The sequence below is a fragment of the Sander lucioperca genome, chromosome 1 (genome assembly GCF_008315115.2).
Source record: "Sander lucioperca isolate FBNREF2018 chromosome 1, SLUC_FBN_1.2, whole genome shotgun sequence".
NCBI classification, from domain to species: Eukaryota; Metazoa; Chordata; class Actinopteri; order Perciformes; family Percidae; genus Sander; species Sander lucioperca.
This window is the reverse complement of record NC_050173.1, coordinates 36,602,346-36,617,728: the sequence shown is the minus strand read 5'-3', so window position 1 is coordinate 36,617,728 and position 15,383 is coordinate 36,602,346. Positions and strand designations below refer to the sequence as shown.

The 15,383-nt window shown below is 41.0% G+C and overlaps 2 protein-coding genes across 2 annotated transcripts; one reads left to right on the top strand and one right to left on the bottom strand.

Annotated features, from left to right (window-relative positions):
- Positions 1 to 266: 266 nt before the first annotated feature.
- LOC116064239 lies at positions 267 to 6,622 on the bottom strand. Its single transcript, XM_031319290.2, has 11 exons — positions 6,374 to 6,622; positions 5,085 to 5,270; positions 3,479 to 4,993; positions 3,302 to 3,394; positions 3,111 to 3,215; positions 2,886 to 2,995; positions 1,547 to 1,738; positions 1,266 to 1,428; positions 986 to 1,151; positions 777 to 871; positions 267 to 683 (listed from the first exon to the last, which is right to left on the bottom strand). The coding sequence occupies exons 2-11, from the start codon at positions 5,239 to 5,241 to the stop codon at positions 598 to 600; spliced, it is 2,682 nt and encodes an 893-aa protein (XP_031175150.1). The 5' UTR covers positions 5,242 to 5,270; positions 6,374 to 6,622; the 3' UTR covers positions 267 to 597.
- A 112-nt stretch (positions 6,623 to 6,734) lies between these two features.
- LOC116064502 (cis-aconitate decarboxylase-like) lies at positions 6,735 to 10,377 on the top strand. Its single transcript, XM_031319744.2, has 6 exons — positions 6,735 to 6,834; positions 7,153 to 7,207; positions 7,346 to 7,533; positions 7,953 to 8,045; positions 8,503 to 8,708; positions 9,374 to 10,377. The coding sequence occupies exons 1-6, from the start codon at positions 6,817 to 6,819 to the stop codon at positions 10,299 to 10,301; spliced, it is 1,488 nt and encodes a 495-aa protein (XP_031175604.1). The 5' UTR covers positions 6,735 to 6,816; the 3' UTR covers positions 10,302 to 10,377.
- The last annotated feature ends 5,006 nt before the right edge of the window (positions 10,378 to 15,383 follow it).

Genomic DNA, 15,383 nt, shown 5'->3' with positions numbered 1-15,383 from the left:
TTCAATTTCAATCAATGGAAAATTATATTATTGGTGACATTGTTATTTTATTATTATTATTTTGGGACACAAACACACGTTACACATCTGTCAAATTCATTGTTTGCAGTTTGAAATTCATCTCAACATACAGTAGCCTATAATTTAAATGTAATAAATACATATTTACATATACAGAAATATTACACTTTTTTAATGAACTCAGTTAATAAAGATATTTTGATATTCTTTTTACTAACCTAAATATAAAAGTTATTACACTTTTGTTTTTTGCCACAATGATAAAGCTGAGAAATGGTATCTTCATTAAGTTGTGGTACATCAGCTGAAACACTTTTTGCTGAGAATGTTAAGTGTCCATCAAGGACATTGTGAGCTACAAATGTTTTAGTTTTTTTATTGTAACATTTGCCAAGACATCCACAGTTATACACATAGGTTACACAACCAGCAATACACACGCACACACACGTCATTCACATATGATTCATATAGTGTTTCTTGTTGAATGGAAATGGGGGGAGCTGAGGAAGCCTATCTTGTAGGGAACAAGTCATGATGAGGCTCTCTGAGGCAGAGAAATGAGGTACGAGACAATCACACCATAGTGCTTTTCACTCTGTCGAAGATCTGTCGGACTTTTACTGCAGGGACACATCCTTCCCTCACAATGGTGATGGTCCCTGTGGAAAGAGTGAGATGGGCTTGAGTTAGAAAGTTCCTGTGAAAACAAAACAAAAAAAGAGAGAAAGTACTGGGAATATTTTGCGTTTCACCTTCATCAATCTTCAGGCAGTTAACTACGGTGGAAGCAACAACTTCATTTGAGTCTCCGTCACACAGAACCCCTTGGATCTTGTGTCCCAGTCGACTGCAGCAAAAAGAGATGGTATGATAGGAGAGAGTGTGAGTGAATGTGAATTCATTAGCAATATACTGTGATGACATGGTATGTAGTGGGTCAGTTCTGTGAAGAGACACTTACTTGATGACCATGGTGTGGTGGGTGCTGTCTGGCTCTCCGCTGGGATTGGCTGACGTGATAGCAAGGGGTCCGGTGATGTCACATAGGTGGCCCGTCACCGTGTGGTTAGGGACGCGGATCATGATGCTATCCTTGGTGCCAACACGGTCATAAGCTGGTCCCACTCCTACACAGGATAAATTAAAACTTAGCTGAATACTGATGATTAATATTTATAAACTGGAAAAAGTTGTAAACTGAACCTTTTAGTTAAAGTTAACATTTAAACTGAACAGTTTACCTAGTTTGAACAGCCAGTCTCCTTTGCTGACGATGCAGCTGATGCCGCCTGGATACACATTCCTCATAAACTCCCAGAGCAGAGGGCTGAAGGGAGGCTTGGCTGCCACCAGCTGCTCCACGTTAGAGATGCAAATGCAGATGGGCTTCTCTGCTGGTCTGTCCTGGACGAGGTCACAGATAACAGGTTGATGAAGACAAAATGTTGAAATTGGATAAAATGATCTGTGATATATCAAACTTCCAAATGATACAAACTACCAGTATGTTTTTCATTCTTACTTTAATATTGTATATTTTCTCTATAGCTTGAGGATTCTTGCAGGAGGCAGCCAGGGCATACACAGTGTCTGTGGGAATACCACACACTCCTCCTTCTTTCAGTAGGCCAGCGATCTTCAGGAGACCACTGGTGAGTCGGGAATTAGCCACAGGACAGGGAACCTCCGGAGCAGATTCCTGCTTCACTTTCTCCTGAGACAGGCCACAGAGGGAGGGACATTTAAAAAAAAAATGAACAGGATCAAATATGACAGACCACTGTAGAATTAGCAGAAGAATGCAAAAGGAGTGTTTTAATTGGTAGTGATGGCCAAATGAAGCTCCGTGAACCATTTTCTCTTTTTTCTGAACCCACTAGATGGGGCTCTCTCTTCAACAAAGGGCTGAAAACACACTGAATTGATGTTCCTTTAACCTTTTTCTTTGAACAGAGAGCGCCATCTAGTGAGCTCAGCAAATAAAGAAGCTTCATTTGACCATCACTATTACAGTTTTTCTCAATTGCTAAAACACTAAAAACCCATTGGATACGGCACACAAGAGGCTTCTTCACCTGTTGCCTCAGGAGGGACAATATTGCTTGTGATGCCGACAAAGTGCTCTGGCCTGACCCAGCCCAAAGACAAGGAGAAGCACATTGATCACATGTTTACTCCTTTGATTTTTGTCCCTTATTGTATACTGTAGTACAGTGCATTGTAGGCTGTATACTGTACAATGAACAAATTGTATGGCCCTGAACATTGTGCTTTCCAACAGTACTGACTGCTCAATAGATTTTGACTGGTTGCAGGTTCATATCAACAAAGAACAAGCATTACAGTATCACAGAGACAAAGGACAAGTTTGTGAGATGCAGGGTACAGTACTGTAAAAACAGGGGTACAAGGAGGAGGAAGAACAAAAAAAAATGCAAAGAGCAAAGCAGAGTAGCAGTTTCTGATCAATTTTGAGCTATCATGATAGAACGTGTTTTCGTTCATCGAAAGACAATGACGGAAAAATATGAAATTTGTTTTGAGATTAAAAATGTACTTCTCCCTGAGAACTATATTCTCATTCTATGTTTTGAACAATGTGTTTTCTATTTTTTGGTTCATTGTTTACTGACTGCTTGATAGTGTATATCATTTTGATCACTTTGTTTATGATTTGAGAGCAGTGTTTGATTTTGAACACAGGTAAAACTGTTTTGAGGCGAAAGTTTCATTTTGGGAGAGGAGTCAGAGGTTTTATAAATAGTGCTTGAAGATGAGGTTTTGTGTTTAATGTTTTCAGAAAATGGAGCAAGGTTTCAGAAATTGTGTTTTAGCAAATGAGAAAAACTGTAATTGGTTACCTTTCTTAAGGGAGGGCCCATAGGTAGCAGTCTTTGTGAGAAGATACAGTTCACCAGTGACGCCAGAGCTCCATATATACAAATTATTGAAAGTAGTGCAAGCATGGCAACTATAAAGAAGATGTCAGAATGTTTCAATATATCAAGTTTTTAAAGATTTTCATTTTCGTCTATTTCCATTTCAAAACATAAATGTGATCAGAATGAGGCTTTGTCCATACTTACTTTCAAGCTCATAAGGCAGTCGCTGCAGAGTGGAAAGCAGGAAACAGACCAGAACAACCTCCATGACTGCTGTTAGAAACAGCAAAACCAGGTTCCTGTCGGCAGCTGACATAGACAAAGGAAGGATCAAAACAAGCTCAAAAACAAACTAATTAATTAAGTCTTCTATTAAAAGATCCTGTTGACCTTACCAATCAGCATAAGGAAAGCATTAATGACCAAGAGAGCAATGGCTCCAGCTGTAAAACAGTAAGCTTCCTCTGTGGAAAGCTGAAGGATGTCACCTAGAAAAAAAAACTTGGGATCAGAATTTTGTGTAAATCAGTGAGAACATGTCTTCATTTTAATACATGTTTGTTCTGACATACCTGTAAACCTAAACCAGGTCCAGGTTGCCCATACTGCTACATAGATGGATGAGATGACTGAACCAAAACGGCCACCTCCTGTGATTTGCAGTCGGCTGACATAGACCTGGATGATGGCTCCAGAGATGAGGACCCAAGGGATAGTCAGATGAAGAAAGGTAGGATTCATCCTGGATGAACTTGCATGAAGAGCTGAGAGAGCTGCAACCCCATTTGAAAGGTAGAACAGGGCGTCTGAACCCTGGTCAGTTTGAGGTAGGGGCTCTGGGTCCCCCTGCTCGGCCCTGCAGCACTTCAAAGCCTTCTTCAACTGGTCAGAGGCGATGGGCTGTGGTCCTACAGGGATTAGAGACTTCTCTGCTATGGCGTTGATGAGACGCGAGAAAGTGCCATACAGGGAGGCTGTGGTGAACAGGGAGCAGGCTACACCAAAGAAGATGTAGTATCCCTGGAGAGGAATCTGGGGGATTGTTGAGAGTGTAAGCAGGAGAAACAACATGTTGTGGATCAGCTCTAGGACATCTGTGTTCAGGCTTCCCACACAGAGCACCACGCCTGCCATCACAAAGAACCAATTTCCCACCATTGTTACCCTACCTGAGGCCACATTAATGTTCTCCGCAACCAGAGCAGATACCACAAATTCATCCCAAGCTTTGATCAGCCAATATGTGGCATGAAGACCAAACTTAGTGGTGTGGTAGCAGTCTTGGCGCAGATGGGCATAGTAGCTGGAGAACAGCTGGGCAACTGTGATGATTGAGACCCATGCAGCTCCTAAGCCAAAGGACTTCATGTACCCAAAGCTGTAGAAAGCAAAGATGAAGGAGGCAACAGTGTCACAGAAGAAACCCAAGGCCATGGGCTCTGCATATTTTGTGTTTTTCTTCTTCTCCTGGCCAATTCTCTGGGCGCTTGCTGAGTTGGGGGTACCTAGCAGAAGAACATTAAAAAGGGGGGTACCGAAGCCTTTGAGGACTAGACGTTGAGTCAGACCTTTTACGAGCAGTGCAGCTGAACCATAGATGGCAAAAATCAGAATGAGCAACTCCAGAACCCCAGAGACCACGAGAGCCCAGGAGCTCGCTACCAGACCCACTGCTTCAAAAACTAAGGTGGCTGTGATGGCCCCAAAAACAAAAGGCATGATGTAATTGACTGTGGCAGAGCAGAAGGCTAGGAGAAAGGACAGAAGGATATAAGGGACCAGACCAGCGATTGCTGACTCTTTTATGGACAGCAAAAAATGGCTAACTGGAATCTCTGTGGTGGCATTCAGAGACATATTGCTCATCATGTTTGTGGACAGGGACAAATTGTTCATCATCTGATGTGGCATTGATGCTGTTGCAGGAGTTTCAGCTAAGGCACCAAAGTAGATTCGGGTGGCACCATAACTGCCCCAAAGAGCAGCATAGCCAATGAACGCAGTGCCACTCAGATGATCGTATCTTCTAAAGGAAATCAGTCCAGCCACCAGTTGGCATATACCACCAATCAAAATGAGATGAACACCTATAAAAACAAAACATGGAATTGAAATTACTAAGATATTTTTATTCATTTTTTTTATAAATATTTTCTGCAGATTTTCTAAAAGGTTTACCTGCAAGTATGTTTTCCACCCCGACTGGTGCATTGCCAGTGTGTGCTGTATTGAAGTTCTGTAGCAGTACGAGGAATGCACTTATCCCATTGGATAACATGCCTAACACTCCTGGTTCACCATAGAAACTGGCGGGAAACCCATCTGATGTTGCCATCCTGTCTTTGTTGTCAAGCTGCAGTTTCACTGAAACAATGAAACAAATGACACAGACAACATATCCATGAATGTATGTACGTTTCAAATTATAGCTTTAGTGCGTAACTTTTCAACGTCCGTGACATTCAAGCCATTGCCAAATAAGTTGATACAAATCTAATTAAGACTTTCAGCTTCACAAAACTCTCTTTGCATTTGTCAGTATGGCTATGTTCAGAAAATGGTGTCATCCGGCAACTTTTGCGCGCAGAAAATCGAGCACAGAAATTACCTCTTCTGAAGAGTCATGTTTTTTTAATCCTCCATGTCCTCCTTGGTTACAAGCAACTGCGTGGGGGTTGTGCACGATCATGGACGGCTTGTATCATGTGGTTGCGCTGACAGTTTTGTTGTCATTACTTAGAATTCCTCATGGGGGCGACAGAAACTACGCACTATAGCTTTAAGTAAGTATAATGTGCAATACCAAATGCAGAAATCACCCAAAATACGAACTGAGAATACTAACTTAGTCTTTGCTGATTTATCGTAACAATTTATAAGCAAAATTTGAACAGTATCACTGTGTTGCTAAAATATGGATGCAAGTTATAAGCACAGAGAGAGAGAGAGGTCACTGTTTTTGTGGTTGGAAAGTACAACTTGCTTATTTGCACATCATTGTACAAAAAATCAGAAACAAGGCTAAAAGCAAATTCTAATAATTTTAAAGAACATTACTATACTGTAATGCACATGTGACAAACTGTTAAGTCCTGCAAACTCAGTTAAGTCGAATTGGAAAGTCCTACTCTCTTTGTTCTGTCTTCTCTCCCTAAACACTTACAGAAACCTGAGAAAGTGAGCTTTTTATCCCTAACAGACTAATATTTACTGATATTTACCTAAAAGACACTACTGGTTTTGATTATGTCATTTAAATGTTTTCAGAGTTGTAATTTTGGTATTCTGTTTTCAAACCTAACTCACTTTGTTCTGCCATAGAGCATATTCCTACTAACTGTAGATATTTACACCATGTGAAAAAACCTGTTATCACCATCCATTTTTATGTATGATTGAAAAATAATAAATATAAATATAAAGCAGTTTTCTAGCTAGTAATACAGCAAATGGCAAAAAAGTCTTACCTGGTGAAGACGCTCAGACATATGAACTGTTGAGTTGTTCTGAAGCAGGGATGAACGTTTGTTATAAATAAGGCCTCCCTGTGTGTAGGAGGAGTTCATGAAAATGCCCCACAGTCTGCAACCTGAGAGGTGACATCACTGCTCTTCACCTTAGACAATAAAGTACCACTCCTTCCTCCTCCTCTTCTGAGGATTTTGATATGCTGGTCATGACGATGATAATGGTGAATGTGGGAATTCCTTCATTTAATCTGATAAGGTTTTGTTTAGGATATGCCTCTGTTGCTGGCCCTGCCCTGTTCCTCCCAGGCCAGTGTCATAGCCCTGGACTATATAAGCAGGTCTCAATCCAAAAAGCACCACCATCCTTTCAACAACCTGTTGACTGCAAACCTACTGCATCTGAGAGAAAGAAAAAAGAAGAGCAACAACTGACTGACGCTATGATCTCCAAATTACAGGTAAAGATATAAAATATTTTTACAGGACTATTTCTGATTAATAGGGATCTACAGTATGTAATCGTGAATTTTGTTCAGCCTTGAGTTAGTCAAATACATTGCTAGGTATGCCTAAAACTGTTTAATTTCATCCAGTCTAGGATTTAATACAAAACTCTAAAATCACAATATAGTTTTAACAGTTTAGGTGTTTTGTGAGAACCTTTAACAGGATAATAATTATAATAATAATAATAATAATAAAAAAAAGAATACACTACATGTCACACTTAGTGGTTTACAGGTGCCAGTAAAGATATTCTGTACTCTGTCCTACAGAAAACCATTAGACCAGTGTGGGCTGTTAGAGGACTGCATAAATCTGCAGTGGAAGGTAAACTTAACTCTGTTCTCTTGTCCAAATACAAGAGATATTTCTCTATGGTTCAGCCATTCCAAACAGCATTTTTACTTGTAGACAAATACTAAAACTAAACATCTCTCTGTTATTTTTTGCTCTTTCCCCCTGCAGTCTTGAAGCGCCCGGCCCCTGAGGACACAGTCACAGCCAGCTTTGGGAAGTTCATCAGTGAAGTAAAGCCCCAGCACTTGTCCTCTGTGGTGCTCCACCGCAGCAAAAGGATGGTGCTGGACAGCATTGGAGTTGGTGTGATTGGCAGCACAACAGATGTGTTTGAGCTGGCTCTGCAGCACTGCCAGGTGAGGAAGATGGGAAAGAAATAATTTTAAGGTCTTATCTGATATGAAGCAGTAAGACAGATGAAAGAAATTGCTTGCTCTTATGCAAACAATAGTCATAAGTCAGTGCAACAGCTGTGTGGACAGATGAGGTGAGTCCAACAAAAAAAAAAAATCCCAGGTTATTATTATGCTCAATTGCATCTTGGAACAGGCAGGGTTTTAATGTCTGGTGACCTTTTTCTCCAAGTTTCTGTGTTTGACATATGACTTACAAAGAAACGTATTCAGCTTCAGCTGAAGAGTTATATGCCGGAGCTTTTTAAAGTAAAGTTCACTTTAAATATGTGACGACACAATCTGTGACTGTAAACTGTTGTATTAAAAATGTCCTTGTGACAACTCCCTGTGTTTACCTGACTCCGTCTTTTCCCCTTCAGCACATGTATGCTCCTGATGACATCAGCTCTGTGTACGGACGCAGGGGCACCAGGCTCTCCCCGACACTGGCAGCTTTCGTCAATGGAGTGGCTGTGAGTATAAATGGGTGGGACAGATGGGTCTCCATTGTCCCCAGTGCACCTCAGATGCACCTAACCCATTACCACAAGCAAACTACAGATATTTTATACTCAGCTATGGTACCATCTGCTAACACTAAATTGACCCCACATTTCCAGCATAATGTCTGTAAACATTGCTGGCCTCCTTCGTAAAGAAACCATCAGGATGTCAAGCTAATTTCTGCCACATGTATTTGCCTCCAGTGGATGAAGCAATGTTATGGCAATTAAAGGTATTTTAAAATAAAATACAATGGCCAAAGTGAGTGTTAACTGAGAAAAGAGATGAATTGCATCATGTACACACAGACACAGTGTTAAAAGCTAGCTACTGTATTATTTCATGATGCACAGTTACTCTATGTACTATGATTCACAATCATTTTGTTGTTGAAAATGTGGTTTTTTTTGTTTTCTTTTGCTGCAGACTCACTCCATGGACTTTGATGATACATGGCACCCTGCCACTCATCCCTCAGGAGCAGTCCTTCCTGCTGTGTTAGCACTCAGTGACATGATGTCTGCTAACAGCAAACCTAGTGGCCTGGACTTCCTGCTGGCGTTCAACATCGGCGTTGAGATCCAGGGCAGATTGATGAGGTTCTCTAATGAGGCCAACAACATCCCCAAGAGGTAAAAACCTCAGGGCGTGAGTCATATTGGACATAGATACTGTAATTTATTTAGTCTAAAAGCAACATTGCAGTAGGTTTTGTAATTTACTGGGTCATTACAGTGATGATTTAATAGATATAAAGCCAGTTCACTGTTGAGCAGTTTTTATTTGTAGTCTACATGGACAACAAGTATCCACATGACTCTAAAGAGATCCATATTTGACTCTGCTGATCTCTGCAGTGTGGTTTACAAGGAGGCCTGTGCAGTGTAATGAGCAGCCTCTTAGTGGTGTCAATGAGCTGTAAAAGGTGTGTTATTATGTTCATCTCAAGGACAGCAGAGGCTCTGTGGGTACTGCTAGCACAATTAGCCATGTGGAGGAGAATATCACACAGGACTCCATTTGGCAAATGTCTACACCAAGTCAAATAATATAATAATAATCAAATACTGAAATGGCCAAAAACCTACTTCCTTTAACATCCCTGAAATAAGCTCTGCATGTGGAAATTCTCGTGAAAGAGTAGCTGTTTGTACAAAGAGTCATCTTTACATGCTGGAGCTCTAACCATAATGATGGAGAGCAGCCATTTGAAATGCTCCTTTAGTCACAAGAGTAAAAAGTTCCAAAACACCTGACCAAAGTCTATTTCTTTCTGTCTTTCTCTTCTTATCACCAGGTTTCACCCTCCCAGTGTGGTGGGGACCATGGGAAGTGCAGCCGCCTGTGCTCGCCTCTTGTCTTTGGATCCCTCCCAGTGCAGTCATGCCTTAGCTATAGCTACTTCTCTATCTGGAGCCCCAATGGCTAATGCTGCCACTCAGTCTAAACCGCTCCACATCGGTAATGCCTCACGTTTGGGGCTGGAGGCTGCTCTGCTAGCATCCAGAGGCCTAGAGGCGAGTTCTCTGGTCCTGGATGCTGTCACTGGTGTGGCTGGTTTCAATGCTTTTTATGAAGACTATGTACCGCAGCCTTTAGAATTACCCAATGATGACAGCCATATGTTCCTACTAGAGGAGCAGGACATGGCCTTCAAGCGCTTCCCTGCCCATCTAGGGATGCACTGGGTGGCAGATGCTGCAGCCTCGGTCCATAAGATTCTTGTGGGATTTGGCCCTGGCACTGTCTCCCCAGCTCAAGTCCAAGACATCCTGCTCAGAGTCCCCAAATCAAAGTACATCAACAGGCCTTTCCCTGGCTCTGAGTATGAGGCACGCCACTCTTTCCAATTCAATGCTTGCAGCGCTCTCCTGGATGGGGAGGTGACTGTGCAGTCTTTCACACCCGCTGCCTTAAGACGCCCTGACCTACTCGCTCTGCTGAGCCGTGTTCGCATGGAGCATCCCCAAGACAACCCAGCTAATTTTAACAGTATGTATGGTGAAGTCCAGGTGACACTTGTTGGGGGAGACATTCTGAAGGGACACTGTGACACCTTCTACGGTCACTGGCGCAACCCGCTAACTAATGAGAGCCTGAGGAAGAAGTTCAGAAACAACGCGGGGGCTGTGCTTCCCTCAGAGAAGGTTGAGAGGCTGATTGATGTGGTGGAGGAGCTGGACAGACTTGGGGACTGCAGGGCCCTTCTCTCACAGCTGCAATGAGAACTCAGACATGCACAATGAGAGCAGCAGAGAAATCATTGCACATACATTATATACCAGTCTCATATACCATTTCCATATGCCTGTCTCTTTTGCCAGTACTGACGAATACTGAAATATGTCAAAACATACTTATCTGATGTAAATTCTGCTGAATCATTTCATTGTATTAATCCATCCATCCATCCATCCATCTTCAACCGGTTATCAGCAGCATCTATAGCAGGGGACCCCAAACTTCCCTGTCCCAAGCCACATTAACCAGCACTGACTGGGGAATCCCGAGGTGTTCCCAGGCCTGCGTGGAAATATAATCTCTCCACCTAGTCCTGTGTTCTTCCTGAGTCCTCCTCTATTTGATTTTATTAGTGATCTACATTGCAAATGGAAAATGAAGGAAGAGTTATGTATGTATTTCTTTATTAGGATTATTTTTTCTTTGTACATTCAGATATCAACATTATACATATATTACATGTTTGTTTTGTGGCAAATAATGGATTGTTAAATGTTGATTTATACAATGCAAATGTTTGACGCTTATTCAATATAACACTATTTCCTCTGACATTTCGTTATTACACACAAACATTTCTGTGTTTTCATTTTTAATAAATTACTTTAAAAAAACACTGTCTGAGAAATTAAATTGACGTAAGAAAATGGTCTGAGCAAACTAGAATGTGTTCTCTTTGGCCGACAAAAATACTCAGATCTCTTCCTGAGTACTTAACCACACGTATTAAACACACATTGAAAATGCAAAAAAGTAAGTTGTAAGAGAATGTACAACAAACTGCATTTCCAGAGAATAAAATATTATATAGAGAAAACAGCACATTACTCTGTCATATAGGTTAATTACTGCCAGTAAATAATTTAAAACCATGTAGTCTTCTTTTCATAATTAACATTCTAGTGTCTTTCAACTGAAACAAGCAGGACATTTGCAAAGTAAGAAAAGTCCACCTATAACTGCTTAGCATACAAAAGTTTTCTTGTGAAATTGTAAACATTACAAGTGTAAACAAAAACCAGCCCGTTTTTTTAAATGTGGAGTGGTTCTGGGAAAAGAGAGCTGTTCCTCATTCCAGTCTGTGGTTTTTGTGTTAATATGTAGCAATAAATATGCACAGGAGGAAATGGTCTTGGAGACACGTGGGTTCTCTTTTGAGCACCTGCCCAACTCATGTCTAGCATGGGACACAGGGAAACCAACATGTCTTAGTCCTGTCTGGGCTATGTGTGCTAAATCCAGCAAAGTCTTATTAAGGGTTAATAAAGTACTAAAGAAGAGAAGTTCATACGTTTATTTTTAAAGTGAGTTCTAACAGAGTCTAAAAGCAGCTCTACGGGGTTCAGAATACAGCAGAACATGAACTGCTCCACAATCTTGAGAAGTAAATAAAAATAATTTTCCATTGTAATTTAACTTTGGTCATCAGAGAGGGCCACCTAACGTTTTGTGTTTTGCAATATTTTCTCTGTATTTCAACCAAGAGGTTAATCGTTGTAAGAGCTGCATATCAGCAGATGACATTCAACTGTGTAAAACTGTGTATGTATTAAATAATGTGGGACACCTTTTGTTATAATTTTCTTTAACTAACCATTGACTATTGTTGTTTTAAAATGGGCAGTTGGGAGGATTTGATCGTCTGTATCTTTTGGATAAAAAAAAGGTCAGCAAAATGTTCTGAGCATCCACAGCAGACAACTTTTACTTCCTTTGGGAGAGAATAGAACATATAAGCAGGGACCACAAGGGACCACAGGTTATTCAGTGTGCCGATGTGCTGCAATAGCAGCAATCGGCACACTGACTATTATCCCCATACTTATTCAGCGTGCCGATGTGCTGCAAAAAAAAAAAGAAAATTCTGAATAACCAAACACAAACTCCTCCTCTTATCATGGAGACTCTTTACTGTAGGCCGTGTTGTCCTCTCTTTTCAGGACACGTCAAACAGCAGATTTACTGTTAGCCAGTGTTATTCGGATGTGCAACAAGTAGGCTAGTAGGCACACTGTGAAAATTACTTGCGAAATTTTCTAGTTTACAACTACTATGCCCTGTGTTCTGAATTACCAAAAAAGAGCACTAAAAATGTGCTGCTCGCATAGATTGTAAATAAGTCTATGGTTGCTCGCTGGGAGGAGAGCAGGCCAACCATAGGCCAGGGCCGGCACAGGTCGGGAGACGTTCTCCGGGGGAGCGGGGAGTGAGGAGGAGGGACAGTTAGACCTAGTGACTGCGGGTCAGTGGACCATTAGACCCAGACCGCTGTTCTTCTCATTTTCTGTAACCAATGCAGCGTGAAAGCACAGTGGAACCTGACTGGCTGGTTAGCTAGCTTGCTAACTCCGCCCTGCCTCCACGCAACACTGGTCACAGAAAACAAGCCAAACAAAGTTGTCACTCATATGGAGATAGCAATGCGCTTTATATGGATACTGCAGAGGGTCTTTGCCTTCGCCATCCTACTGGGCCTCCAGTGGGGTTCTGTCCTCAGTCCCTGAGCCCTCGCTGTCACAAGTTCCTGAGCCCCGCTGTCACCAGTTCCTGTGCTCCTGTTTTTTTCGTTCAGTTCCATGGGCACTTGCAGAACCCTAACTCTAACCCGTCAAAACCTTCCTGCTGCCTCCTCTTCTCTACCCTCTGGGTCCAAGCCTGCACAAATTCTGACAGTGTTTTATCAAAGGAAAGGAAAAGAAAAGGAACAAGGAACAAGGAAAGAAATTTAACCACAATGATAAATGACGTGTACAGTTTTCATATTTTCTCCACCCACAGCAAATGAGACGACACAATAGTTGTGTCATTGCTATGTTGACGTATAGCAACATTGACGCCACACATTGGCTTGTGGTGGAATTAAGCTGCGAGTAAGCCCCAGTGTATAGATTTACGCCAGAGATGGGAAGTAACTGTACTCAAGTAGATTTTTCAGATATTTTTACTTTACTATTATTTCAGTGGAGTTATACCGTTATTATTTTTCGCGTCATCAATGCCGAATTCAGTCTAATTGGATATATACAGTCTATGGTTTTAACCCAAGAGCGAGAATACGGGCTCATTTTTATAATGTGCATAATCATTGAAAATCTGATGGAACACAGGTCTCGTTTATAATGTTATTTTGGTCTTACGTGTTAAAGATCAAAGTTGACTAAAACCAATGCGCTCTGGACAGGAAGTAACATCAACGTGTCAAAATAAAAGTATGAGAGCTGTAATAACTGCCAGAAGAACGAGGCACTTTATGAAAACATTGTTTGCCTATAGCTTGTCAGATTAGGCTAAAGTTAGCTATTTAGGGTTATATAAAGTATTTAATTATTTAATAATAATTTTAAAATCACATGGAATCTACATTCATCTATTATTAGCCTATGTGTAATGGCAGTTATTGACTAGTTACTCTAATCTTACACCAGCCAGTAAAAAGGCATCTAACACTCTTTCAACCAAATTAACCAAAAATAACATGCATTGTTCCCTTCCATGCTCTTCGCAAGTAAATTAATATTCACAACTTTCATAAAAGTTTGGGTGTTTTATTCAATTTTATAGCAGTTATGGTCTTCCCGGGCAAATTTTGACCTGGTAGTGCAACAGGGCACTATTGAGCTTTACAGAAGATAAACACACAGGACCTGTGCATATTTACAAGTATGTGCATGCACACAGACACAGACACAGACACACACACACACACACACACACACACACACACATACACACACACATACATACACAGACAGACAGAAAGACACACACCCACATAAACACACACATACACAGACAGACAGACAGACAGAAAGACACACACACACACACACACACAGACAGACACACACCCACATAAACACACACATACACAGACAGACAGAAAGACACACACACACACACACACACACAAAAACACACACACACACACACACACACACACACACACACACACACACACACCAAGAGCCTGGGTCTGTCCGAGGTTTCTTCCTAAAAGAAACTAAATGAAAAGGCTTCTTTTTATTGCAACTCTGCAGAATATTCATGGTTGACCAACTTAACTGCCATTAGTTTTGAGTGTGATGAAGAACTCTTGCAGATACAACTGGGCCACATTGCAAACCTCTCATCATTTTAGTGAGCAAGCTGCCATGTTGCTTCTCTCATCCTGGTCTCTTCAGGCCCTGCAGACTGGACCACACTTGTGGTTTACTGCTAGAATATTACAGTAGGCCACTTTTCTGATTCAGATTTACCACTTGAATCTACAGCACCATACAATATATGATAAACATGCACCAGCCTTTGTGAAAGTGTATGTTCTGAGAGAGAGAGAGAGAGAGAGAGAGCGAGAGAGAGAGATCTCGGTTGTAACATTAAACGTTTGCATGATTCTGTGCCATCTGCTGCTGCTCCAACAATACAACGGCAGTAAATATTTATATTACTTACCAAGGTTCCAAACCAGTACCTTCTTGCTGTGAGGCCACAGTGCTTACCATTGACCATTCCTTGTTGTAATTCAACCACACAATACCTATCATGTATTATATTTTATTATCCAATATTGGCCAACGACTGTTTCAAGGCCTTAGTATGACCCAGCAGTGAGAAGGTCTACCATGCTCACCATGAACCAGTCTGCAGGGCCTGAGGAGACCAGACCAGAATGAGAGAGTCTCCAGTACACATTAACTTGTTAATTTATGTTCTTCATCACATTGACATGTTCATTGGCAGCTAATGTGGTTAACCATGTCACATACAATATTCTGCAGAGCAATTTAAAAAAGCCTTTTTTTACTGGCTGGTGTAAGATTAGAGTAAAAGTAGTAAATAACGCCACACATAATGCTAGGGGAATACAGATTTTATTTAAAATGTGATTTAAAACTTATTATAATCCTATTTCTATTTTAAAACAATATCCAATCTTACTCCCTTTGTGGCTATTAATGAATGTTGCTCAATTAAATACTTTATATAACCCTAAATAATTAACTGTAGCTTAATCTGACAAGCTACAGGCAAAAGCTAAAGTACATTGTTCTTCTGGCAGTTATTAC

Coding starts and splice junctions, on each gene's coding strand:
- LOC116064239 (XM_031319290.2), bottom strand. CDS start 5,241: ATGGCAACATCAGATGGGTTTCCCGCCAGTTTCTATGGTGAACCAGGA. Junction 1,739..2,885: donor TGGGCCCTCCCTTAAGAAAG/GTAACCAATTAC, acceptor GGCCTGTCTCAG/GAGAAAGTGAAGCAGGAATC. Junction 872..985: donor CACCACACCATGGTCATCAA/GTAAGTGTCTCT, acceptor TTTTTGCTGCAG/TCGACTGGGACACAAGATCC.
- LOC116064502 (XM_031319744.2), top strand. Junction 7,208..7,345: donor GCATAAATCTGCAGTGGAAG/GTAAACTTAACT, acceptor TTCCCCCTGCAG/TCTTGAAGCGCCCGGCCCCT. Junction 8,709..9,373: donor GCCAACAACATCCCCAAGAG/GTAAAAACCTCA, acceptor TCTTATCACCAG/GTTTCACCCTCCCAGTGTGG.